Source organism: Phodopus roborovskii, unplaced genomic scaffold (assembly GCF_943737965.1).
Source record: "Phodopus roborovskii unplaced genomic scaffold, PHOROB, whole genome shotgun sequence".
Classification (NCBI taxonomy): Eukaryota; Metazoa; Chordata; class Mammalia; order Rodentia; family Cricetidae; genus Phodopus; species Phodopus roborovskii.
Genome location: NW_026126418.1, coordinates 5105938 through 5131088, shown reverse-complemented (window position 1 = coordinate 5131088; position 25151 = coordinate 5105938). Strand labels below are relative to the sequence as shown.

At 43.2% G+C, this 25151-nt stretch overlaps 1 protein-coding gene across 1 annotated transcript in view; it reads right to left on the bottom strand.

Annotated features, from left to right (window-relative positions):
* Cat (catalase) overlaps positions 1–22778 on the bottom strand; it is a 28130-nt gene extending 5352 nt beyond the window's left edge. Inside the window, exons 1-10 of the mRNA XM_051184073.1 lie at positions 22611–22778; positions 15649–15820; positions 13411–13521; positions 12174–12304; positions 11239–11343; positions 10574–10699; positions 8670–8861; positions 8062–8214; positions 4251–4389; positions 1271–1401 (exon numbers count right to left, since the gene is read on the bottom strand). Coding sequence (XP_051040030.1) covers positions 1271–1401; positions 4251–4389; positions 8062–8214; positions 8670–8861; positions 10574–10699; positions 11239–11343; positions 12174–12304; positions 13411–13521; positions 15649–15820; positions 22611–22760 — 1410 coding nt within the window. The 5' untranslated portion in view covers positions 22761–22778. The remainder of the gene's footprint in view (positions 1–1270; positions 1402–4250; positions 4390–8061; positions 8215–8669; positions 8862–10573; positions 10700–11238; positions 11344–12173; positions 12305–13410; positions 13522–15648; positions 15821–22610) is intronic.
* Positions 22779–25151: the final 2373 nt, after the last annotated feature.

The following is a 25151-nucleotide window of genomic DNA, read 5'->3' as shown; positions in this document are numbered from 1 at the left end:
AACATTAAGCTCCGCAGATAATTCTCACGAGACTTTGAGTATTGCACCATTATGCTGGAACCCACAATACCAGTATCATGGTTAAAAATGAGTCCCACACAGTGATAAGAAAACCTCTCAGTAAATAAGACAGATCATAAGAAAGCTCATACAGCAAACTTTAATGTGCAAATGGCAGTCTCATTAACTAACGAGTTTCTATAGGAGTTGTATGGCTTGCTTTGTTTCTGTCTTGACCTCACACAAGCAAACTCCTTGAGTGGCCGAGGCTACATTGCAATACACTTGATGTCACCCATATCTCTGAAAATAATACATTTACTATAAAAGGCTTTACAAGCTATTTTAGGCTAACCTATATATCCTTTATATCCCACAATAAAATAGCACATTCACACAGACATCTACACATGTGCATGCACACACACACACACACACACACACACACACATTTCAAACATAGACCCGTTTATGTATTTATAAATATTTCACTTGGAATCTACATTTGCAAACTGAGAAAACATAGTTATAATTGATTTAAATATTCATTTACAGAATGCTCTCACACAGGACTGTGGAGCAACTATACTCTCATTCTTTGGTTGGGTGTGGTGGGAGTAGCACTGGGTATATCCTAGCCCACACACAGGCTCCCACAGCTGCCATCAGAGAAGTCCTCAGGGAAGCCACATGTGACTGGAAATGGGGTAAGCACCTAACTGCGGGCAATTAGCAGCAGGCTGATCCAAGGCCAAGGATACAACCTGGGGAAAGGCTCAGCTAAGACCTTCTGCCTATTGAGGAAACAGTGAAAGGCGCTCAAAAAGAGAAAAGGTGAAAATAAAAAGCATCCATAAAGGAGAGTCAGCCATGGGCATGACCAAGCAGCAGAAGTTGAGAGGCAGAGGGGGAAAAGTGGGGTCCACAAAGGGCACCAACAGTGGAAAGCAGAAGTAAACACATGGAGAACAGCTGAGCCACATGCCTAGGAGCCCTGAGTGGAACCGCACATACTCTTGTTGCTAGTTTGGTTCTGTGTTCTGTGGTACCAAGATTGTACTCAAGGCCCTGGCCATACAAGGCAAGGCAAGCGCTGTACCACTCTACCAGCCCTTGATAGCTGTGGATCTCCAGGTCTAATGCCTGGAAACTGGGCTTTTCCCAGGATGAAAACTGGGCTGTTTTTCCAGGATGCTTATGTCTTAATTGCCCATTTCTTAGATGCTCAGGAGATCATTATTCCCCAGCAGGGAGCCAAGGGAGCCATTACCTGAGTGACATTGTCTTCGTTAGCACTGTTGAAGCGCTGCACATCGGTGGAGCACTGGGCCCTGTGCTCCAGGGCTGAGCGCTGCTGCTCGGGTGCGCTGAAGCTGTTAGGGTAGTAGTTTGGAGCACCACCTTTAAAGAGAAGCAGAGACCTACTCAGGGGAGTGGTAGATGTCTCCCAGTGGTCAGTGTGGGAAGGGGCCAGTGCCAGTGGCAGTCAAATAAAAACACACATGTTAGGCACAGACATATACATGCCACATGCTGAGAAATGGCCCCTCTCCAGCTTCAGGCTCAGAGGATGCTGCCCCCTCTAAATGCTCCTGTGGGCTGCATCACTTGATAAAGAGATCTCACAGGCTGTGTGTCAACACTTGAAAGGTTCTTGTCTTATCTGCACCAGGAAGACCCTTCAGAGATCTGACATGGTTGCCACTGAGATGGGTCCAGAGACTGAAGATCTAGCAGTTTTTAATTTGGATGTAGGCTCCATTCAAATGATGGCTCTCGGTTGTGCAGAGAGACCTAATTCTATCCCTGTTCCCTCATCTGCAGACCAAATCTGGAGCTTTGAGATGTTCATGGCTGCTCACCCAGAGGTTATTGGGGGCTGGGATTAGAACCTGCACTGGTGCCTCTGCCATCATGAGAAAATCTGATGACGCTCTTCCCCACATGGATTTTACAAGTTTTCTCCTTCACAGGCTCTAACCCTCTCCTGGACTTTACTTAGATATTCCTCCCTAAAGAAACATTTTTAAAAAGGGAGAGTGTTTTGTTTTGTTTTTTATCTGTATTTGTAATATGTTAGCATTCATTTATCTGGATTTACTGAACAAATATTGGCAGAAATAATTACACATCCTTTACGATTCTGAGATAAATGACAGAACATTTCTTTTTTTAATATTGTTATTTTTTTTTTTTTACTCATTTTTATTTACTGTGTGTGTGTGTGTGCTTGTACCACAGAACATGTGTGGAAATCAGAGGGTAACTTGTGGGAGGCGACTCTCTCCCTCCACCATGTGGGTCCCAAGGACTGAACTCAGGTCTTCAGCTTGCAGCAGGTGCCCTAACCCTATGAGTCATCTCAATGGACCCTTGTTTGATATATTTACTTTCCAAACTGCACCCTCCCTTGGCTAATATCAGCAGGAGATTGCCTATCAGAGCCTATACTGCCTGTATAGGAACACTGCCTAGGAACGTAAGTGGCTTACAGGAAGACGCCTGCAACTGGAATGCTTCATGGCTCTCTGCCAGGACAGATTATCCACTATAGATAATTAGGAGATGCTTCCTATCACAGTGATCAAGACACCGAGGATGTGTGGAGTGGGGGGGGGTAATAAATCAGTTATTCACTCCAGAAAATAGCCCTGGGCCACTATGTCGGCATGAAAAGCAGAGGGTTCAACAGCCAACCACCACAACATTTCTTCACTAAGAATTCGCCATTTGAGAATTTTAAACTTCTATTTCCAAATACATTCTGACCTTTCCTCTAAAGTGGAATTGTCTTGGAGGTGTTGGCAACTGGGAACAATTATGTTCTTTCATGAGAATTTCCAGAGCATGGCCCAACCATGCTCTAAAATCAAGCAGAGGACTTCAACAACAACTCCAAAGCAGCTTTCTCACAAGTGTGTCGATGGGATGCAAACATGAAACAATTAACTACAAACGAAGCTCAAGATAAACACAGATGTCTGTGCCATGTGCAGCTGCAATAACAAAAGGACCACAAGAGAACGGGGAGGGGGGAGAATAACCAAAGCCTGAGAGAATGAGAAGCCAGGATACAGACCTAGGACCTAGGGAATATCTGTTACTTCAGGCCCCTGCCTGTAGAGTTCTAAGAGAGCAGAAATCCTGTACCCACTCAGCAGAGTTTGGCAGAAAGGGTACAAACTCAGTAAATACCAGGGAGGCCTGGGAGTAATGGTGGGGGATGTGGGGGGGGGCAAGCACAAAATGTCATTTACAAAAACAACTAAATGTGTAAAAATAGTCACTGTAAAGAATGGCAAGAAATACATAAAAATGAAATCATCGAGGCATCTGGTTGTTAGAACTCTTAAGTCAGTTTTTGTCATCTATTTTCCAAGTCCCCTTTAAGGTACATATATTCCTTTTATTGGAGATGTACCCTATAATATACAATACCTTTAATTTTCATATACATATACAAATAAACATCATCTGCAGAGATCTATTCCACAGCATATGACTGAAACACGGGCCCCCAGCAGGAAATTGAAAACTAAGATACTTATTAAACTGGAATATTAAAAGAAAGCACATCAACCAAGTACTCTGCTTGGCTAATCAGAATCAATACCAGAGGCTGTCTGGCAACAGCATCAAAAAAGGTAATTAAAACAGAAAAGCCAGGCACTTGACAAATGAACCCCGAAATACCCAAATGCAGGAGCATGTCATCCCACATGATGAGTTAGGTCAATTCCACTTGGGAGAAGAACGTGGAGAAGATCCCTTGACTGCTTCTATCTTCCTCCCTTCCTTTCCAAATCCCAGATAGACCTGGTCCTCCCGCTTCACCAGAACTGCAGGAGGAAGCATGAACTCTGTATCTTCACATTCCCAAGGTCTCAGTCCTGGTAACAGCAACTTGGAGAACTGTGCAACTTGTAACCTAGGTTGGATACACTCCACTACAGCCCTGTGTAAGCTCCTCTACCCAGCCTTCTACTGAGGGATGGACACCAAGGGCAAGCTGAGGAGGGACCTCTCAAGAATGTATATAAAGCAGATAGAACCCAGAAGAGACCGCAGGCAGTGCAGAACTTCCCACTGAGCATCAGACCTGGGTGGCTGGCAGCACCTGCAGAGCACGTTACAGTGCAGGACATCTCACATGAGCCAATGTGACAGCCACTGGCCTGGCATCCCAGCCCACCCACTCCCCCATGCTCTCTGCCTTTACAAGGAGTTGAATATGAATACGTCAGGCCTACCCTGATTGTCATGCATGCACATGGGGCCATCCCGCTGGTAATTGGCCACTCGAGCACGATACGGACAGTTCACAGGTATCTGGAGATAGTTGGGCCCCAGGCGGTGGCGATGAGTATCCGGGTAGGCAAAAAGGCGACCCTAGGTAATATATACAGCAGATATTAGGAGCAGTTGCTTATGAAAGAGGAAATGCACTACAAACACCATTCTAAAAACCAAATATCATGATTACCGCATAACCCTGCCTAGCTCTGCTCGGAAGAACCAAGCCTCTTCCCACTAGAAAGTGTGTTCACCCTAAAGAAACCATCCCTAATCTCCCATGCCATCTGGCCAACTACTAACTTCACATCTGTCCTAGCCAATGATTCCTACCCCCTCCCCGGGATGAGACAGTGCCTCGCCACAGTATTTAACATTCCACCTCACCAGAATCCCAAATTAATTCTCCATCTCCTCAGCCCTCTACTCCAAGGGAAGAACTGAACCTTTGCTCATAAAACACAGCACAATTCTGGAAAGCCAGCTGTGTCAAAATGGTTCAAAGCAGCGCTCCCCCACGCTGCATGGCAAATTATACATACTCTGTATTCTGAGACTTACAGACAAGGAGAGAAAGATGCGCTTGGAACTACTGACCCTCCACAGCCACAGGCAACGACTCTGAGGCTAACCTGAACATGCAAGTCGCGCCTTATTTTCCCCAAGGCAGGATGATAAGACCTTTGACATCAGCAAAAAGCTGTAGGATCTGCTCTGTATTGATCTAAACATCCAGTCGGGGAACTTCTCTCCGTATGCAAGGTTTTACTCCATGGTAACTCCTCTTTTACAGCTTCACCACTACCTGACTCTCACACAGTATTCTTCTGTGCCTAACTACATAAGGCAAACTAAAAACCCAGGTTTCAAAAGATAGAAAGAGGCCACGAGGGGGGTGAAGAGATGCTAAGGGAGAAGGAAAAATAGAGGGGATAATAGAGTAAATATGACATGAAAGCCAAAGGGATTATTGGGAGGAAGCAGTATGGGGAAGGAAGGAAAGAGGAGGAAGGGCAGAGGGGAAGGGGGTTATGTAAAGACAAAGTATAATAACTATATGTGTATATAAATATTTTACTAAAACTCATCAATGTGTATGCTAACTTAAAATTGGTCTAAAATTTTAAAACTGAACTACATTTTTTAAATGAACCTTAAAAAAAAAAAAACAATCACCAAGATAAAGAAGGCAAATAGACCAAATAGACCAGTTACTCTGTACCAAATCACTCACACTGCCATGCTTAATGTGGTTCCACTGATTCTGCCAACACAGTGGCTAAATAAGCCTGCTTCCCACAATCACTCCACATCACCCAGGTAACATTTAGATGGCCGGTCACGCAGGCGGCACTAGACCCCGTCCACCGAAAGAAGGCTGACTGCCTCTGCTGGCTCCAGAAGCCGAGCCCCAACTCCATCAATAGGCTGGAAGATAGAACGGAGTCCTGGGTGGCTCCTGGATGGAGCCTCTAGCACAACACTCTGGCTCAATGCCCTCATGTTTGGCAGGCAACCCTAACGCCATCTGTGAGTGCAGATGCTGTGCACAGGTTGAGACATGGGCACAGGGAGCACACACCCTGACACTGACTTACAAGGCTTTACACCTTTACACTTGCAGGTCCTTTAGATTACCATTGCTCTACCTCACCCGACAGATGATCCCTGCTCAAGCAACCAGTGCAACTCCTTTCCAGATTCCAGCTGCAAATGACGGAATATGGGAGGGAGCAAAGAAAAGCCACACAGCTGCAATGCCAGACACTGGTGCAGTGTCTCTGCTTCCTGCATTGCACTAGTCTGGCGGGTTCACGATGCCCTGGCTTGCTTACCACTTTGGATTACATTTTAAGATATACTAACATGACCTTGGTTAAACCTGAACGTAGACAATGCCCATCAACACAGCAAGGGCCACTGTCCAGCTTCAGAGCTTAGTCTCTTCAGGGGTAACTTCAGCCCTCTTAACCTTCTCTCTGCCTCAATATTCCCGGAAAAGAATCTTCCCAAGGGCTTCTCGGATTGCAGTCCTTACCCACCCAACACTGCTTCCCTGTGTGGCCAAATAACACCACTGTGCCCGGCCTACATTTGCTTTCTTTTGTTACACGGAATACACATTTGCTGTGGGTGCATCACCCTGGGCCTAGGACTCCATTCCAATCTTCAGTGTTCTCCTAGTTGTGTGACTGAGCTGCTATCTGACTGCAGGTGTCGCTGTGGTCCCAATAAACACTGGTGAACTGGACGCCTGTGAGGACTTCCAACATCTCTCACTTTTCAACCTATTTTCTCAAAACCAGGATTATGCAGTCTGTCCCTGACAATTTCCCTGCCCGGTGCACCCTGCTGGCCCCTAATCACAAAGTTCTATTCTCTTCTGCATCCCCCCCACCCCCCACCCCCACCCCCGCACGGGAAAGGAGGTGAGTAGGGCCATATTTCCTCTGCTCTCCAGTGTCAACTAAGCCCCAGATATGCCTGCTTATAGCTGTGCTCAATTCCAATCCCCTTTCTGTCCCTAAGGCCAGCTCCTTCCTTTACTATTCATCAGAGAGGAGTTATTCTACTTGTTAGCTACCAGGCCATGCTTCTCAAAACTGAATGATCCATCTACCTTCCCAGAATGGACAGTTGTCCGAATGTCCAACATTTAAAGACTCCTCTGACACATACTTGTGAACGTGTGCACACTCGATTCTTCTCATTCAGGACACAGTAGTTACACAGTTTAACTACTACCAACACAGCACACATCTGCCTACCCTCATGCCCTCCACTGTTGTGTGTCATTTGCTGAATCCTACTCAGGATCCTACTCAGCCTTCAGACTCCATCTCTGATGCCATCTTGTTCCTAGTTCTTTGTTACTGGCTCCCATCCCACACATCTCAACCTCAAACCCACCACCACACTCTGCCTTATGCTAAAGTTGTCCAGCCTTTCACAGCACCACACCCAGCAGGGCGGAGCTCAGGTTGTGTAATGAAAGAAGTATCAGATGCCCCCAGTGTCACTGCAAAGGTAACCCACAGACACATTGAGAACCTCAGCTTGCTCTCCAAGGAACCTGACTCTTGCCTAAATCAGAACTTACGTCAGCAGCCACCTTCCACCTCTGTGATCCGATATAAGGTCTAATCTTTAACCTCTGTTTTGTGTTCAGAGTCTAAAAATCACAAAAGATTGCCTTGCACAGAAATTATTCAGCCAATTATTTTCCTACTGACTCCTGGTCCAAAGTAGAATTTTCACTCTTTGAACTTTTGGCAGAGCACCCTAGAAAGTAGTTTAAAGGATGCTGAATGTCTGGTGAGATCACATGATTAAACTAATCCACTGCCATTAACCACAGAATCAGGTTAATAAAAATCATCTATGGAGCTGTTTTCACAGATAGAAAATAGAAAGTATCACCTTGCAATAGAAAATGGATAAAATTATGCTGTCAGTGAGTCTAATAATTTATTGTATCTTACAGTCTGAGCTAACCATGTTATTGTTTTTCTAACCGATGGAGACATTTCTTTTTTCTGAGATCAAGTGTTCACATATTTTCAAATGCTGGTTAGATGCTTTACCCAGTTGTAACTAACCTAGGATGTTTCTTCCCAGGGATCTCACAGGAATTAGTCACCTCAATTAAAACTCAAGTGGCAGTTCTAGTAATTCCTCATATAAGGATCATGCCAAGTTATACACTGTGTGCACTTGTATGTGTACACACAGATGCCTGCCTCAGAACATCTCAACTCACTGGCTTACCTGCAGCATTTTGTCAGGGCTGGGCTCAATGCCAGGGGGCATGTTGCTTGGGTCAAAAGCCATCTGCTCAACTTCAGCAAAGTAATTAACTGGGTTTTTGTTTAAGACCAGTTTGCCAACTGGTATAAGAGGGTAGTCCTGGTGAGGCCAAATCTGAAAACAATGTCATATTCATAATTACCAGATAACCAACTGGTGCATATTAAAGGCATCCATGAAAACACCCACTTTCAAATATAATAAAGCCAGGGAAAATAACTAACCCAAGAGAAGCATGATAAGAACTTCAGGTGACTGTATTATCATATTACCATAGTAAATGGTAAATATTGACAACTGTGCAGAACCAGAGTATATTAGCTTTTCAAAACTTGTCCCCTGCTGATAACACAGAGAGCCTACAAAGTGACCCCAGTGAACTTTCCACAAAGGAGTAGAAGTGAGGCAGGCACCCACTCACAGGCATAAGGACCCTAAAGAGCTACCACCTCGTGTCCAGCCCGCCCATCACTGTGAATGCTTAGCTGTGATTTACTACTATTATATAATAATATTAATATTATAAGCAGGAAGACACTTACAAAACGATGCAGTTGCTGCTGACTTACCTTGGTTAGATCAAATGGGTTAAATGGGAAATTTTCTGCCTCCTTGAAAGTCATGACCTGGATGTAAAAAGTCCAAGATGGATAGTTGCCTTGGGCAATGGCATTGAAGAGATCACGAAGGCCGTAATCCGGATCTTCCTGGGTGAGTCTTGCAGCCTCTGCAACGGGCAAGTTTTTGATGCCTTGGTCGGTCTGCAGAGTGAAAGAAGGAAGCTCAAACCAAGTTTAGGGAAGGGGTGACCAAAACATAACCAGAGGACACTTCCTTTACATCATGCTTCTGTTGTTCTGATCTGACTATTCTTACTCATCCTGATTCTTTCCAACGTCGAGGGAATTTCTTCCACGCTTTTCACATTTAAAACCATTCCTCCTCTCTTTTCCTTTATGCAGTCTATATCATTTGTATTTTTATGCTTATATGACCTTTTAATCAGAAAAATACTTTCTTAATAAAAAAAAACTCTCATCGGTTAAATTAAAGGGCTTTTAAAACTAGTTTTTAGGTTTAATTTATTTTTAAATGATACATTAAGACACTAAAGATATTCATATTAATGGAGAATTTTACTTAAAGCGAAACACTCAAATTCCTTCTTCTGGGTTTTTGAGATCTGTGGTGCAGTCACTCCCCTGTGTAATGGCACACTAGACCTTGGTCCACCCCGAGGTGGCCCAGTACCATCAGCCAGCCTTTCCCATCCCTCCAGCACCTACTCTCCCTGGTTCTGATGACCACCATTCTGATTTCATCCACTTCTCAAATTCCACCTTTGACATAGAGCATGTCACATCTGTCTTTCTACGCCCGGCTCATTTCGCTTAGTGCAGTGCTCTACAACTCAAAGTCACAATGACAGGGTCTCTCTGTGTGTCTCTCTGCCTCTGTATGTGTGTGTGTGTGTGAGAGAGAGAGAGAGAGAGAGAGAGAGAGAGACTAAACAGCAGTCCACTGTATTGCATCTTCTTAATCCATCCACCATCTGATGGACATTGATTCAAAAAACATGAGAGTTGCAGATGCCTCTTGTACATGCTGTATTAGTGTTTGCCTTAGACATACACCACAGCATTCTGGAAATAACCTAATTCCCCACAGTCACTGAGTCTTGCTCTAAGTGACCTTATGCAGCTCCCTTTGGCAATTATAAATCCAGGGACCAAGTGTTTTCTTAATGTTGAGCCAAGATATAAAGGAAACGGTTTTCCAATTTAATACAATGAAATAGCTTGTTAAAGTGAGTATTAAAATAGGACAGAAGGAAACAGGCCTCTGAGATGCTGTTAAAAATGGAAGATGTGCTGAGCCTGCTCGTGTGGGCCTGAAAGCCCAGTTACGCAGGAGGCTGAGGTAGGAAGCTTACAGGTTCAAGGCTCAGGTGAGCTACCAAATAATTTCAAGGCTAACCTGGTCAACTTAATGAGACCCCGCTGTAAAATACAAGAGGTACTGGGGATACAGGGTACTTGCCTAGCACGTGGAAGGTCCTACGTTCAATTCCAATACCACATACACTAAAAGGAGAGACTTCATTTATCATAAAGCCATCTCTTCCAGGTTAGCAGTAGCATTTGCAAACAGAAGTTTTTAACCTCCTGAGGTGCTCAGAGAATAGTGCTAACCCTCTGGTAAATATGTTCATTGTACTATAAGCCAAGATCGTACCAAGGACAGAAGCCATGTGCCCCAACTTCTAACTACATGTAAGGAAGAATCCATTTGAGTGGCCTAAATTTGTTCAGGAATTAGTGACCAACAAAATATTCACGATGCTACTCAACTGTATCAATTCTTTGTAGATGTCAGAGAAATGTGGGAGAATTCTTAGTCTCTGCTCAGTCCTTTAGTCGAAAGAAAGGGAGATGAGGAGAAGGAGCCTGTACCCTCTGCCCAAACACAGTACCTTGTAATGGAACTTGCAATAGACGGCCTCTCCGTTTGCATTAACCAGCTTGAATGTGTGTGAGCCGTAGCCATTCATGTGGCGATGTCCGTCTGGAATCCCTCGGTCACTGAACAAGAAGGAAACCTAAGGAACAGAAATGGAAATCCTCCCATTGAAATCAAAGTGTCCCAAGTTTTTACATCCACACATTTCCAGAAAATTCCTCAGAAAATAGAACACACCCGCTAACTTGTCCTGGGAGGAGTTACCATTATTTCTTCTGCAGAAAAAAATGACAAAAATTGTAGAGCATGGCAAAGCATGAATCAATAATATTATAAAATTCTATGAAGGAGCATTAAAGCAAAATCTGGAAACCAGACTCACACATCCTTCAAACTTAATTTTAATAGCAGACTTTAGTACACTTTCCTCTCATCTCCCTAATGCACAGCTTCACCTCAGACTACACTTTATTCCTAGTCTTCTAAATATTAACTGATAGCATGTCCAACCATCCAAGCACCTGCTACTATAAATTCTTCATGATCAAGAAATCTGAAGAAGCACCCCAAAAAGACAAACTAATTCCAATAAAACATCCAGAGCAGCAATTGTAAGGCCCAATTAACAATGCCACCCCAGGTCATACATTTTAATAGTGAAAAAGCAGGGATTCTCACCTGATGGAGGGACTCTGGACGGAGGCTCCAGAAGTCCCAGACCATGTCAGGGTCCTTCAGGTGAGTTTGTGGGTTTCTCTTCTGGCTATGGATGAAGGATGGAAACTAAATGGGGAAGAGAGAAAGAGTAAATAAAAATCCCAAATGTAAGTATATAAGAATTATGGTGTCTTACAAGATATATTGTCTCTGCCTCCTTTGTGGATTATAATTCTGATCAACCCAATTCCAGAAATTTAGATCGCTAAACTTTCAAATGAAATTTGATCAGCATATACAACCAACTCTTTGGATATTCTGCGATCAAATGTACTCAAAGCTGAGGTATATCTCTTTAAACACCATCATCACCAAACACACATGCACATTCACACACACACAAACACACATACATGCACACAAACACAAACACAAATGCACATGCACGCACACACACACACACACACACACACAAATAACCTCTATCGGCTTCCTAGACAAAGCCAGTGCTAACTAATCCTCCAGGCTCTACAATGGAAGCTAGACTATCACACTAGGTCAGTGAATCTTGACATGCCAAATCTAAGGCCAATGATAATTATCACTCGATCTTATAGAACAGCAGTTCTCGACCTTCCTAATGCAGTTCCTAATGTTGTGGCACAGCATTATTTCGTTGCTACTTCATAACTATAATTTTGCTACTATTATGGATCACAATGTCTGATATGCAGGATATCTGGTATGTGACCCCCAGAGGGGTCACAACCCACCCACAGGTTGAGAACTACTATACTAAATTCTGAAAAAAAAAAATAATAATTTAAAGGGCAACCCAAACAATCCACATTCTCTTCTTTCTCCAGGGCTTATCGTCAAACACCCATCCTTAGAGAGAACTGGAAAGCAATACAACTCAACAACACTTGTAGAGAGCGAAACAGTCCACCACCTACCAATATGGCATCCCTGATGAAGAAAATAGGGGTGTTGTTCCCCACAAGATCCCAGTTACCATCTTCAGTGTAGAATTTCACTGCGAACCCCCGAGGGTCACGAACTGTGTCCGCTGAGCCAGACTCTCCAGCTGGAAGATTGAAATGGAAGTATGAAGTACAGCCAAGTACACTGCAGCCAAGAAGCCATAAATCACAGGGAAACTTAGCATCTTCAGTCCACTTCCTGGAATCAGATTAGTTATTTAAATGTCTGTGGTATTTTTACTACAACCTACCTGCTAATTGGATCTAGACAAAAGAATAAATTGAAAGTGATAAGAGATCACATATATACCAACAGCTGACAAGATTATCCATTTAAACAGGTAATTAAAGTAAGAAAATAATTACAAAGATTAGAGTAATGAACAGAGAGTGAGTTGTTTGGGGCTAGAGAGATGATTCAGCAGGTAAGAGCAGTGACTGCTTTTAATCAGAGTTTAAGCCTCAGATTCAATTCCCAGTACCAACATGGCAGCTCCCAAATATCTAACTCCATTTTCTGCAGATGTGACACCTTCTCCTGGCTTCTGAGGACACCAGGCATGAACGTGTTACACAGATATGTATGCAGGCAAACATCCATACACATAAAATAAAAATAAAAATTTCAAGAGTGGTGAGGAAGCTAGTATTAAGAAAATTAGCTGAAATGCAGGTTTATTAATTATCTCATTCATTTTTGCATGCCATGGTTTTTTTGTTTGTTTATTTATTTTAAGCACAAAACCTAACAGAGAGGCCAAACTAGGCAAATTCTGTAACACAGTAATAAAATTTCTTAATCATTGTGGAGTATATTAATCCCACACTGCAAAGTAGATGTACAGATTACTATAAGTGTAAATCACCTATACTACTGTTCCTCTAGACTTAATTCTCAGTAAAGAGCAGTTGTTACAATGGTTACTAAACAAGATCTGCACTCCACATTTCCCCTCTGAGGCAACCCTTGTAGAAAGTTATCTCAAAATGCCATAGAATTGCAGTGGCAACCCCTTCACCGTTCAACAAACAGAACAGTAACTTCGTATGTGTCTCCAGATATTTTCTATATGGTAAAACAGGCTAAAATGTACAAAAATACCTGTTTCCTATTTCTTTGTACGTTTCTCTTGAGATTAAGTTATAAATGCCCCCAAATAAGGTGCCAGTGGAAGGAAGCAAAGGAGGCACGCAAAGCAGACTGACTTACCGACGGTGGAGAATCGAACAGCAATGGGAGTCCTCTTTCCAATATGCTCAAACACCTTTGCCTTACAGTACCTGGTAATATCATGAGTGACCTCAAAGTATCCAAAGGCACCTAACAAGAAAGACAAAAATTCTCAGCACAAGAGCATCACCTGGACTCTCACAGGCACCTATGACAAGAAAACAAACCCCCCCCCCCCCAGCACCAGTGTCCCAGGATCTTCCAATAGGATGGGGGAGAAGTAAGAGAATACGAAACGGAAACGAAAGGTTGAAAGAAATATGCAAAGCTATTTATTGTCACTCAGTGCTGGGCCAGATGCAAAGCTACTGTCACTCAGTAATCAAATGGGTGCCACACAGCAGGTGCCAAGAGGTGATGATGGGTGCTGGGAGTAGGGAGATGGTCAAGGCTGACCAAAGGGCAGGGCCTTTAGACGGTCTTGAGGTAGAGGCAAGGGCCAAGGAGACACACGGAAGGGGGAGGACATGGAGCTGAAAAAGCAGCTGCCAAAGGACAAATGGAAAAGCATAGCAATTGGCAACAGAGAAGACATAAAACGATGAACTGGCTTTTTTGGAGCCCATTCCCTATGGTGGGATACCTTGCTCCGCCTTGGTATGGGGGAGGGGCCTGGTCTTGCGTCAACTTGGTACACCAGACTTTGCTGACTCCCCAAGGGAGGCCTTACCCCCCCCCTCTGAGGAGTGGATTAGGGTAAGATGGAGAGAGGAGGAGGGGTTGGCAAAGGGGAGGGAGGGGGAACTGGCCTTGGTATGTAAAATGAAGAAAAATTTTAATAATTAATTAAAAAAACAAAGGGAAGGAACTTATCTAAAAAGAAGAGCAGGGCTGACTGGGAGCCCACAGAGCCAGGCTGAAAAGAAATTCATTATCCTTCGCATGCTGCTCTTTTTTGTTTGGTTTGTTTTGCTTTGCTTTTGTTTTGAAAGCAGGATTTCTCAGTGTAGCCCTGGCTGACCCAGTGCTGGGACTGAACTTGTGACTACCATCCAGCTGTTACTATTGGGCTTTTCTCTTAAATGCCATTATCATCTTTTACATTCACCATAAAAAGATCAAAGTTCTACAGAAGTTAGGCAAAGGAGAAGGAAAAAAAAATCACACGCCAATTCACCATTCCCATGTAACTATGTTCTATTTTGCATTTCATTTCAGTATTATCCCATAGGAGCGTATTTTGACTAAGCTGCAATTGAGGTGTATGTTTCTCTATCTGTGCTTTCATCCCTTTACTGAACTTTATAATGGAAAATATAATAAATGTTTACTGTTTAGTATGTGCTATGTTTGCTAGGTAAGCACACTAGTACAGAGCTTTCTCCCCAATCTTTGACTTATTGAGACAGGTTATTTCTGCTTAGCACAAGCTGGCCTTGAACTCAGTCTCTCTCTGCTCCTGCTTCCCATGTGCTGAAATTACAGCCACACCTGGCCGGAAAGTTACTATTTGTTTGTTTGCTTGTTTTGTGTATGTGTTTGTATATAACATGTGATGCAGGTGTGTGTGTGTGTGTGTGTGTGTGTGTGTGTGTGTGTGTGTGTAGGTCAGAGAAGAAATTAGATATCCTTGATTACTTCCAACCTTTATTTTTTGAGGCTGATCTTTCATTGACCCTGAACTTCATTAATTTGGCTAGGCCAGCTGGCCAAGAGCTTTTGTCCATTCCCTGCTCCTCCCACACATACACTCCCACCAGCACTGAGTTTACAAGCACACTACAGCATGTCAGCATTTTGTAACACATGGATGCTGATGCAAACCCAGCTCCTCACAGCTGCGCAGGAGGCACTTCACCAAATGAGCTATGTCCCCAGCTCCCAAAAGTTAGTGTTTTAAAAACTGTTTTGGGGCTGGAGAGGTGGCTCAGCAGTTAAGAGCACTGACCCAGGTTCAACATCCAACACCCATATGGCAGCTCAGAACTGTCTGTAACTCCAGTTGCAGGAGATCTGGCGCCTTCTTACCTCCTTGGCCCTAATTACGCAATGGTGCACAGGCAAAACACCCATGCATGTTAAATGAATAATATATTAAATTGTTTTCTATGTAATATATATCATCTAACCTAGGCAACTCTTCTGGTGGAAAACCTGCCCTTTCTTCCAAGAATGGAGACTGGGGGTTTTACTGAAGGAAGGCTGCATCTGATAACTACAGTGCTTTGGGAAATCCTTTGAGCCCAGGTAGGAGTGAAGAACACAGACAGCTCTCACCTGCTCCTTTGGCATGTACCACTCTCTCAGGAATTCGCTCTCTGTCAAAATGTGCCATCTCATCAGTGAAAACCACATCCTGAACGAGAAGGGGTCCTCGGGACCCAGCGGTCATGATATTAAGTTTATCTCCTATTGGGTTCCCGCCTCCAGTGGTCAGGACATCGGGTTTCTGTATGTGCACACAAAAGGAAAAGAAGGATAGGAGAGTCAGTACAGTTGACCCCTGAACTTACTGTCATGCCCTGCAGTCTTTACACCTTCTTCCTAGTTATTAACTTTCCTGTTTGCTAAAGGCTGAAATACTACAGTCCGCTCCAGAAAGTCCTTGTCACACCTCAACATCAATTCCTAAGACACGAGACTAATGTCTGCTACCTGGCAAACATCACCCAGCTGCTTCTAGAGATGGGCACTGGATTCCACACGAGCCTCCAGATAAGCGCCCCCAAAAGGAAACATTATGTGTCTGATACCCAATGTCAAAACTAACAGTAAAAAGATGGTCTTTCAAAGAATCCATGCCAGCTGGTGCTTCTCTTGGGCCTGAGTCTTGTCATGCAGTGGAGCTCACTGACTTACAATACACACTGGGAACATTGGAAGCTGTGGATAGACCCTCATTTCTCTAAAGCTGTGTGTATGCTGGCACCACCTCTTAGTTTAAAACAACAACAACAAATCACCTGTGTGTTTTGACTAAAAATAATTGTTTCTGATATAATGGCTTATATTACTGATGTTCTAAAGAAGTCACCGTCTCTGAAACAGGGCAGGACGTTTTACTTTATTAAACAACTACTTGCAATATACACCATTTCCTGATCTAGTTGCATCAGATGTCTCCTGGCTACCCATCCACTGAGTGACCACAGTGTCCAAGGCCCCACATGATACTGTGCACACCCTAGCTTTATTTTCCCCCATGGTCACCATGGTGGTCTGAATGAAACTGGCCCCCATAAGCCCACAGGGAGGGGCACTATATAGTAAACTACACATGGAAGAACACTGAGAAAGTCCCTTTGGGATTTGTAAAATTCAAACAAGACTCTCATGCAAGCACTCTACCACTTGACCAAATTTCCTAAATCATTAACAGATTTCCTCACGTGGCCTTGTGTACATACAATTCACCTCCAAAACAAACATAACAGGAAAGACTTTAACAGGCATTGGTTTAGAAAAGAGGCCACAGGGCAAAGACTGCGAAGGAAAATTGGCCAACTTCAGGGGATACTCAGGGAAGCATGGGACAGAAAGCTGATGCAGGACTCATTAGCAATGCATGTTGTTAAATGGAAACACTGCACTGGGAAGCAGATCCTACTCAATGGTCAAGCACTTATCTCATATGTGTGAGGCTCTAGGTTGGATCCCCAGCCCTGAAAACAATCATAGTGAACATCATAATACTACCACACAATAAAGATTTATTAGCTACAATGAGTTGGTGGGGTTGGAGAATAGGCCACACAGTTATTTCACTTAAACCCCAAGAATCGCATGAGGTCAATGTTAAGAACACTGGTCTTACCATTGTCTTTGGATGAAAATGGTAAATGTCAGGTTCCACACTCACCAACCCAGGGCTCCATGAACAGACAGAATAGTCACTGGGTTAACACACATGAGAAATGTTTTGTCAAGCAAGGCTATGCTCTCTTATTTGTAAGTCATGTAAGTAAACAGGTCACAGAAGTGGCTAATATATCTCACATATTCACTTTGCTGCATCATGGCCAAAACACTGCTACTAGTGTTCAATAATTAAAACCCATTTAGAATAATCCTCTATAAAGACCAAACCTTCCATGTACACAAAATAGCGACTGCAAAAAAAGGGGTTTTCCCTGTCTTTAAAGCTGATCTAAAATGTGTTAGCACTATGACTGACTGGTTACTCATAGGGCAGAGAACAGAGGGAGAATCTGGAGAGAAAGGCTTAAGAATTGAAACACAAAAAAATAAGGGCAGGTTCTCATTCATTCTGTGTCACGTTGGAAAAGATGTTAAAAGTGAATATTTTAGTATAACTACATGTACAGTGAATATAAATTATACTGAGTAAATAATCCTATAAAAATGAAATGTATGGAATGTGTCTAGTTTACATTATAGAGATTTTTTAAAAAAATCCACTTTGTTATAAAAATTGTTATCAGAACAAGTAAATAAATATGTTTGCCTAATATTTCCTTCTGTTTGCCACTTTTGAGTCTTAGAAAATACATATTTTACATCAAGCCTTAAAAAATTGAAATATAAATCATCAGCAGATGAAAAAAATATCCCTTTTTTTTTAAGAAGTGGCAGAGTTAAGGTTCTTTAAAAAAGGAAGTTAGCAACAAAAAACAATAACCATGAATTATTATTTTCTGACTTATACTTCTTTTACAATCAGCTCGTGTTTTCTAACCTGGAGAGAAAACACAAATAGCCTAGACCTTGGCTAAGATGAAGACTTATCAAAACGTGACTCTCTGTGCCATGTCTCTCCTGCTGACACACGATGACTTAGCAATTCTGCTCCTCCTGCTTGCATGAGACATGAAAGCTCATACACACCAACAGTTAATTCGGCTACTCCCTCTCCGTCCCTCATGTTGTCTGTCAGTGGGCCCTCAACATGCTTATTATCAGAGTTAACCCTAAAAACACAAATTCTCTTACAGAAAACTCACTGGCAGGAAGGACAGGCTAAGGCCCAGAGTCTCCCCAGTAACAAGGGGACAGGACAGAGTCAGGACTCTGATGTTCAAGCTCTCCAGTGGTCAGAGGTGACTTATTAAACCTGGGTATCCACCCCAAAGGAGGAGCCCACATGATCTGAGCAGTGGGCAACAAAACTCCTATTTCAGTTCCATGCAAACTTCTGAGGATGCCTGTAGAACGGTCTCTTCAATGTATTTTGAGAAGAAGAGAAATTTTTAGATGGGCCAAAGTCATGCCTATAAAAATATTGGACTCATTGCTCAACGATCAATGTTCACAAAGCTCGAAATTCACTTGTCAGCAACATCTGTCTACCAGAAGACTCATCTTCTAAATTGTTTTCACCGTAATCAACACTCTAGCTCTGACTAGAAAGAAGGACCCACCCAACTTAGCACAGGACATGTGGTTCTTGAGAGAGGAAATAACACAATGGTGACAGTTCCAACATTTACATTTACAGCTCCAGTGAAAGTAGAAGAAAGGGCATTTTAATGTCATAAAAACAAAAGTAATGCAGTCTAAAAAGAGACTGGAGTCTGCTAACTCATCATCACATTACATAGATAGATTCCCAGGAACTATACAGTGTGTATGTATGTTTTAGACAGCATAATAATGTGGATTCCTAGACCATATTCCCAGGTTCCTTGCACTTATCCCATAACATAATTCTAGCTAAGGCAATCAAAATGGAAGTGAACCTGATTCCTAAACTTCCCAAATACCTTTCTCTATACACTTAACCTTTCTGTGGCTGAATAGTGATGCCTCGTGTATTGGGGAGACGGGGGGGGGGGGGGGATTGTTGTTGCTGTTTTTAACATTACTTATTTATATGTGTATGAACATTTTGTTGCATGTATGTATGTGCACTATGTGGGTAAGCGCCCATGGAGGCTAAAGAGGGTGTCAGATCCCCTGGAACTGAAGTTACAGACCTTTGTAGCCACATGTGAGTGCTGGAAATCCAGGTCCTGTGCCAGGGAAAGCAAGTGCTCTTAACTACTGAGCCATCTCTCCAGGCCCCTGCTTCAAGCACTTAGAACCCTGTGCTAATCAATGGGAAGCCTCCTTCAGCTGAGGCCCTCAATAACTATGAGAGACCTCCAACCACTCTGAACCATCATACAAGAAGAAAGAAATTTCTGATGTGTTTATGTCAGTGTGTATGTTGGACGCCGTTATTACAGCATTTTGCCCACACAAGACTGAACTTAAAAAGAGGGCCATGAATCAATGGTGAAAGGAAAAACCATACAAATTTTAAAAGGATGCAAGGGTTATCAACAGATTACACAGGAGCCTAAGCCCATGGCCAGCAGGCATCTAAAATGGTGTTCAGCGTCTCTAGTCTACCAGAGGAAAGCAAATTAAAACCGTGGAGAGCAATAAAGTCTGACAAAAACAAAAGCTGACAGGAAGTAAGGCAACCAACCAGAACTCCCATGTTGTTGATAGAAATGTTAACATGGTACATCCACTTTAGAAGATGCCTGGGAAGTTTGTCTCTAAAACAGCCATTATCCCTATAGCCCAGTGTATCTCCTCTAAGTAGTTTGGGTCTATGCCTTAGTTAGGACAGGATTCTTACAATATAACTCAGGATGGCTTCAAACTGGTGATCCACCCACCTCTACTTCCTTAGTACTGGGATCACAGACATGTGCCAGCACATCCAGCTAAGCATTTTCTAGGAAAAATCCAAGTGTGGGTGCATAAAAATGACTGGTATACAAATTTTCATATCAACTTTATTCATAGTAATCCAAACCTGGAAACAGGCCAGGTGTCCAGCAATAGCATAAACAAATAGTGGTCTGGTCACATAACAAGCAGTACATAGTGTGGAACATTCTAACTGCTGATACAAGGCACAACATGAATAACTGGAAAGCATTTTTTGCTAAACAAACAAACAAAAGAGGGCTTTATACAAAAATCCATAAATCAAAAGGTTTAAGTCTCCCAGAACAATGACTTCCTATATCTGGCAGGGTGATGGTAACCTTGTACATATAGCTTTTCAAGGACAACCCTTGTATTTATTTGTTTGCTATTTATCTTTGTGTGTGTGTACAGGCATGAATTCATGTATGAGTGTGGAAGTCAGAGGACAACCTTGGGTGTCAGAGCTCACTTTGTTTAAGCTGTTTTCTACTGTGTGTGCCAGGTTAGTTGGCTTGTGCTCTCCTGTCTCTGTCCCCATCTCCACAAAGGACACTGGGACTACAAGGTACACACTGCCATAGTTTCCCTTGCATTCTGGGGGTTTGAACTCATATTCTCTCACCTGCACAGCAAGCACTTTACCCAGGGAGGCATCTCCTCAGTCCAGCCTTGGTATCTTGACAAAGGCTCAGGATGCAATGGCATATGTATGCATTAAACCTTGCTGAACAGAACACATAAATCTACATGTCTCACATCTCTACATGCATGCAAATATCACTGTAAAACTGCACCTGTACACTATACTCTCCACTCACAACTCTGCAGTGTCCGGGTATAAAGCATAGTGGTACTGAGGTACCCTAAAAAATAACTCACTAATTTCTTGGATGAATGAAGGGATAGGGAGATGGATAATCCTATACAAAAGGTAACTGTACAATCCAGAAGCTGGACAGTTAGATGTATAGTGCAGTTCTTTTCAGCTTTTCTGAATTCTCAACTTTCCATAAGCAAGTACTTTTCCAGGCTATACAGAATATACTCATTTCCTTCCAGGAGGTAGAAGGACCCCCTAGAAATGAACATTCATTCGGGGGAGCACAAATTGAGGGGGGAGAAATCAATATCGCCATCAACAGGCGATACTCACAGAGCACAGAAATGTCGTGGAAAGAGGAGAGAGCAACATTTCAATTGAGCCCCCCCAGTTTTATCTTGTGTTTGCCGGACAGCTGCACATCACCTGAGAAATCAACAGCTAAGGATTAATTTACCCCAGATAATAACAGGCAAACTGGTCTCAGAATAAACAGGACACTTTTAAGCATAAGTGTATTTTACTTTCTAAAACTTTCACCTCTCTGAACAAGTGTGTCTCAGTTCACCACGTACTCATGACAGCATGAACCAGGCTTCAGCAGCCACTGAGTACCCAAAAGGCCCTGCCCTAAGGAGCCCACCCCATTCTAATCTTGGCTCTACCACTAACTAGCTGCACATCCTTGATTATGACTCTGTCTCTCTGGTTCACTTGAAGAACTCAGGAAAAAAAACACACAAAAACCTGAAAGGACCTAGTTATAAATAATGAATGAGGGTGGGACCAAGTGCTTAGAGAATATCGGCACTTTTCCCAAACTCAGCACGTGTATTGATCCCCCAGTTCACCAACAAGAGTGTGGTTTTGAGAAAGAGCAAGGGAGAAAGGATCCCCCAGCCCTACCCAAACATATTAACCAGAAGCCATGGGGCTTCTACTTCTGCTTCTACCTCTCACAGATGCCCAGGCCAGGATTGCCCCTACCAAGTCTGTTGAAATCCCTGCGATCAGTGAAGACATTGCTACAGTGTCTTCTGCCTTGGGAAGCCTTGCAACCAACTCCAGCCAGCACTCACTCTGCACTCCACAGCTAGTATGCCATCAGAACTAGATGGTAATCATCTGTTTACACATCTTGTTTCTCAGTCTTGACTCTAACCTTCTCCAGGGTGCGGTCTTAAGAGTTTGTACATCTTGCCCAGCATTGTGAGGCTTAGCTGGCACATACAGGCACTCAAAGTTCTGCAAATTAAAGCAATGATCACCGCCTAATGGCATTGCCAGTTCTAAAATACCAGATCTGATGCTCCTAAGTGTCAATGAAGCAATACATGTAAAATTTCTCTTAATGTCACCATGAATACTACTGGGGGCACAGGCCCAGGTACCTCCCAAACACCAAAACGAGCAGATTTAACATTTCACAAACAGAAAACCATAGCTGGCTCCCACTTCCTGGTTCATAGACCTAAAGAGTCTCCCTCAAGCTGTGACCTCTGTCCCAGATGCCACAAGTGCCAAACTCGGAGCCACCCGTCCTGTCCCTGCTACCAGAGACAAATCTTGCAAGCTGGCAGCCCCAACCCCTTGCTCCGCGGAATGGAACCGTCCTTGGGACAGAAAGCAGTCACCCGCGCTCGGCCAGGGAGGGGTGCAGTCCCAGCGCAGGCCACCCAAGAGGAGCCCGCGCCGTTACTCGCCGCTGCCCGCTCTCTCATAAGGTTCTGGGGCGGAGGGGGGGGACACAGGGTACCTGGGAGGACCGCTGTTCCTTCCAATGCTTCATCTGGTCACTGGCTGGGTCCCGGCTATCCGCCATGGTGTAGGATTTCGGAGCTGCAGAGCGTAGCAGGCAGGACAGCTGGGCGCGCTGGAAGTCTCCACCCGGGGTAAAAAATCGCATCGACCAGGCCCGCGGGAGAGGTGACTCCAGGCTCCGCCAATCAGCACCACCATAGAACCACCCCCTCGGAATAGCCGCCACCTGATTGGCCACTGGTACTCTAGAAGGGACAGGATTGGAAGGAGGGTGGGGCGAGAAGCGGGGACTCTTGGAGGTGGGCAACCGGATGGGAAGAGGGGAAGGGGCCAAAGGACAAGCTGGGCTCTTGCAAGGTGCTGCCTGAGCAAAGAGAGTCGCAAATTCGTTTGTGCAATCCTAGGATCTAATTTCTCTGTGCCAAGTTTTCTGACTGATATACGCCTTTTTTGCTACTAATGGGTGGGTGGTCCCTCCCCCACCCCGGCCCTTCTTTTACTTACAGATCATTACTTACTGTAAAAAAAATGCTCAGAAACATTTAATGTAACTACAGATCGGTGCGGATCTCCTACTCTGTGATGTGGCCCAGTGTGTCAAAGTGGCCTCTACTGACTGCAGTGGCAGGCTCTTCCATTTTCTCCCCTAACAAGGAAGAATTGTGAAAATTTTTCGGGGGAAGAGGATTTGGCTCAGAGGGTAGAGTGCTTGCCTAGAACACACAAAGCCCTGGGCTTAGTCCCCAGAATCATATAAGCTGCGTGATGTGCAGTTCTGTATTCCCAGCAGAAGTGGAAACAGAGGATCGGAGAAGTTCAGGTCATAGTGCTACATAGTGCATTTGAAACAAGACTGGAATATGAGACTCAAAAAAAATAATAATTGTTTTCTAAGCCAGAAAATAAAACGTTTACTAATATGTGAGCTTATGGCTTATTTTTTTTAATTCCAATCAATAAATTGAATATTTTCTCTCAGATGCTAGGATTTATCTTTAAACATCTTAATACATATGTGTAGATGTCAACATTTTCAAATTAAACTTTATTAGCTTTCACCTTAATTATGGACTATGGACATGTGATTGGGGACATTTCAAATCTTGTTCTTGATTTTACAATGTTGTGATCACAGAAATCTCAGTGGTAAAAGTCTTCACTCCCTCAGGGAAACAGTCACAAATTCATCTTATCTACTGTATTTTTCCTATATTGTAATTAACACAACTGCAAAAATGCCATTCACTGTGCAATTTCTTTGGTGTCTTTTGCTGTATCTACATTCACACTGTCCCTAGAATGTGAAGCACATAACAGCAGTGACTATCACATCTAAAATTCCATGTGGCCAACAAAATAGTTCATTGTGAAAGCCCAATCTCCAAGACCCACAAAGTAGAAGGAAAGAACCAACAGCCAAATGTCTTCTGACCCACCACCACCGCCACAACCAACACACACACACACACACACACACACACACACACACACACACACACTTTCATGCACAGGGCTAGGATATAGCTCAGTAGTAGAGTACTCATTTAGCATATGTGAAGCCTTACCACAAAAATAAATAATAATAAAAGTAAGAAAATATGGGGCTAGCAAATTAGCTCAGTGGGTAAAGGAGCTCACTACTAAGCCTAACCACCTGAACTTGATACCCAGACCCTACATGATAGAAGGAGAGAGCTGACTCCCAAAAGAACTACTTGTCATGGACTGCTTGACTATTCACTTTTAAAATATATTTGCTTAGTTGACCCAACAACACTGTAATTTATATACTAATTTTGTCCTTATTACATGACCTGAAAAGCTGAGGTATAAGGAGATTAAATAAACAACTTGCTCAAAGTCATGTAATTACTGACAGACACAATCAAAAGTCCAGTCCTGTCCACTTATCTCCAGAGCCAGTGACTTGTTAGGTAGGTCAGTGTTGAGAAAAGAAGCAACATTGACCTCTTCTCTGTAGCTAGAATATACCTGAACAAAGTAAATAAGAGAGACCTGAGTCATGTGTTCACCTTCATTCTTGGTACAGACATGTCTTGTTTGGTTTGGGGTTCTTTCTTTCTTCCTTTTGTTTTCTTTCTTTCCTCTCTGTTTCTGTTACTGTTGTCTTGGATTCTTAAGGAGTTATTTTCAGAGGGGAAAAAAGAATAGAGAAACAAGACAGGCTCTGGTCTTGTCAAGTCTTGCATTTTAAAATAAGGTGTGTGCTTCCATCAGTGGCAATGAATTTATACTCGCTACACAAGCAGAATTCCTAACCATCGTTTTTAGGATTACAATTAAATCATAGTTTAGGTGGTGATGTGTGTCTGAAAATTACTTATGGCTTCAAGTGCTTGAAACCCAGTTTCTCTGATTCCTCTAGGCAATTCCAAGCACTGAATTCAACAGACCAACTTGTTCCCATTTTATTCATATAAACACAAGTATTTTGTTGGCACATAATAAAGTTGTCATTTAGGAAATGCTGTTCTCTGGTTGTTCAGAGCTCAATGAAGTAGAATATACTGGCACA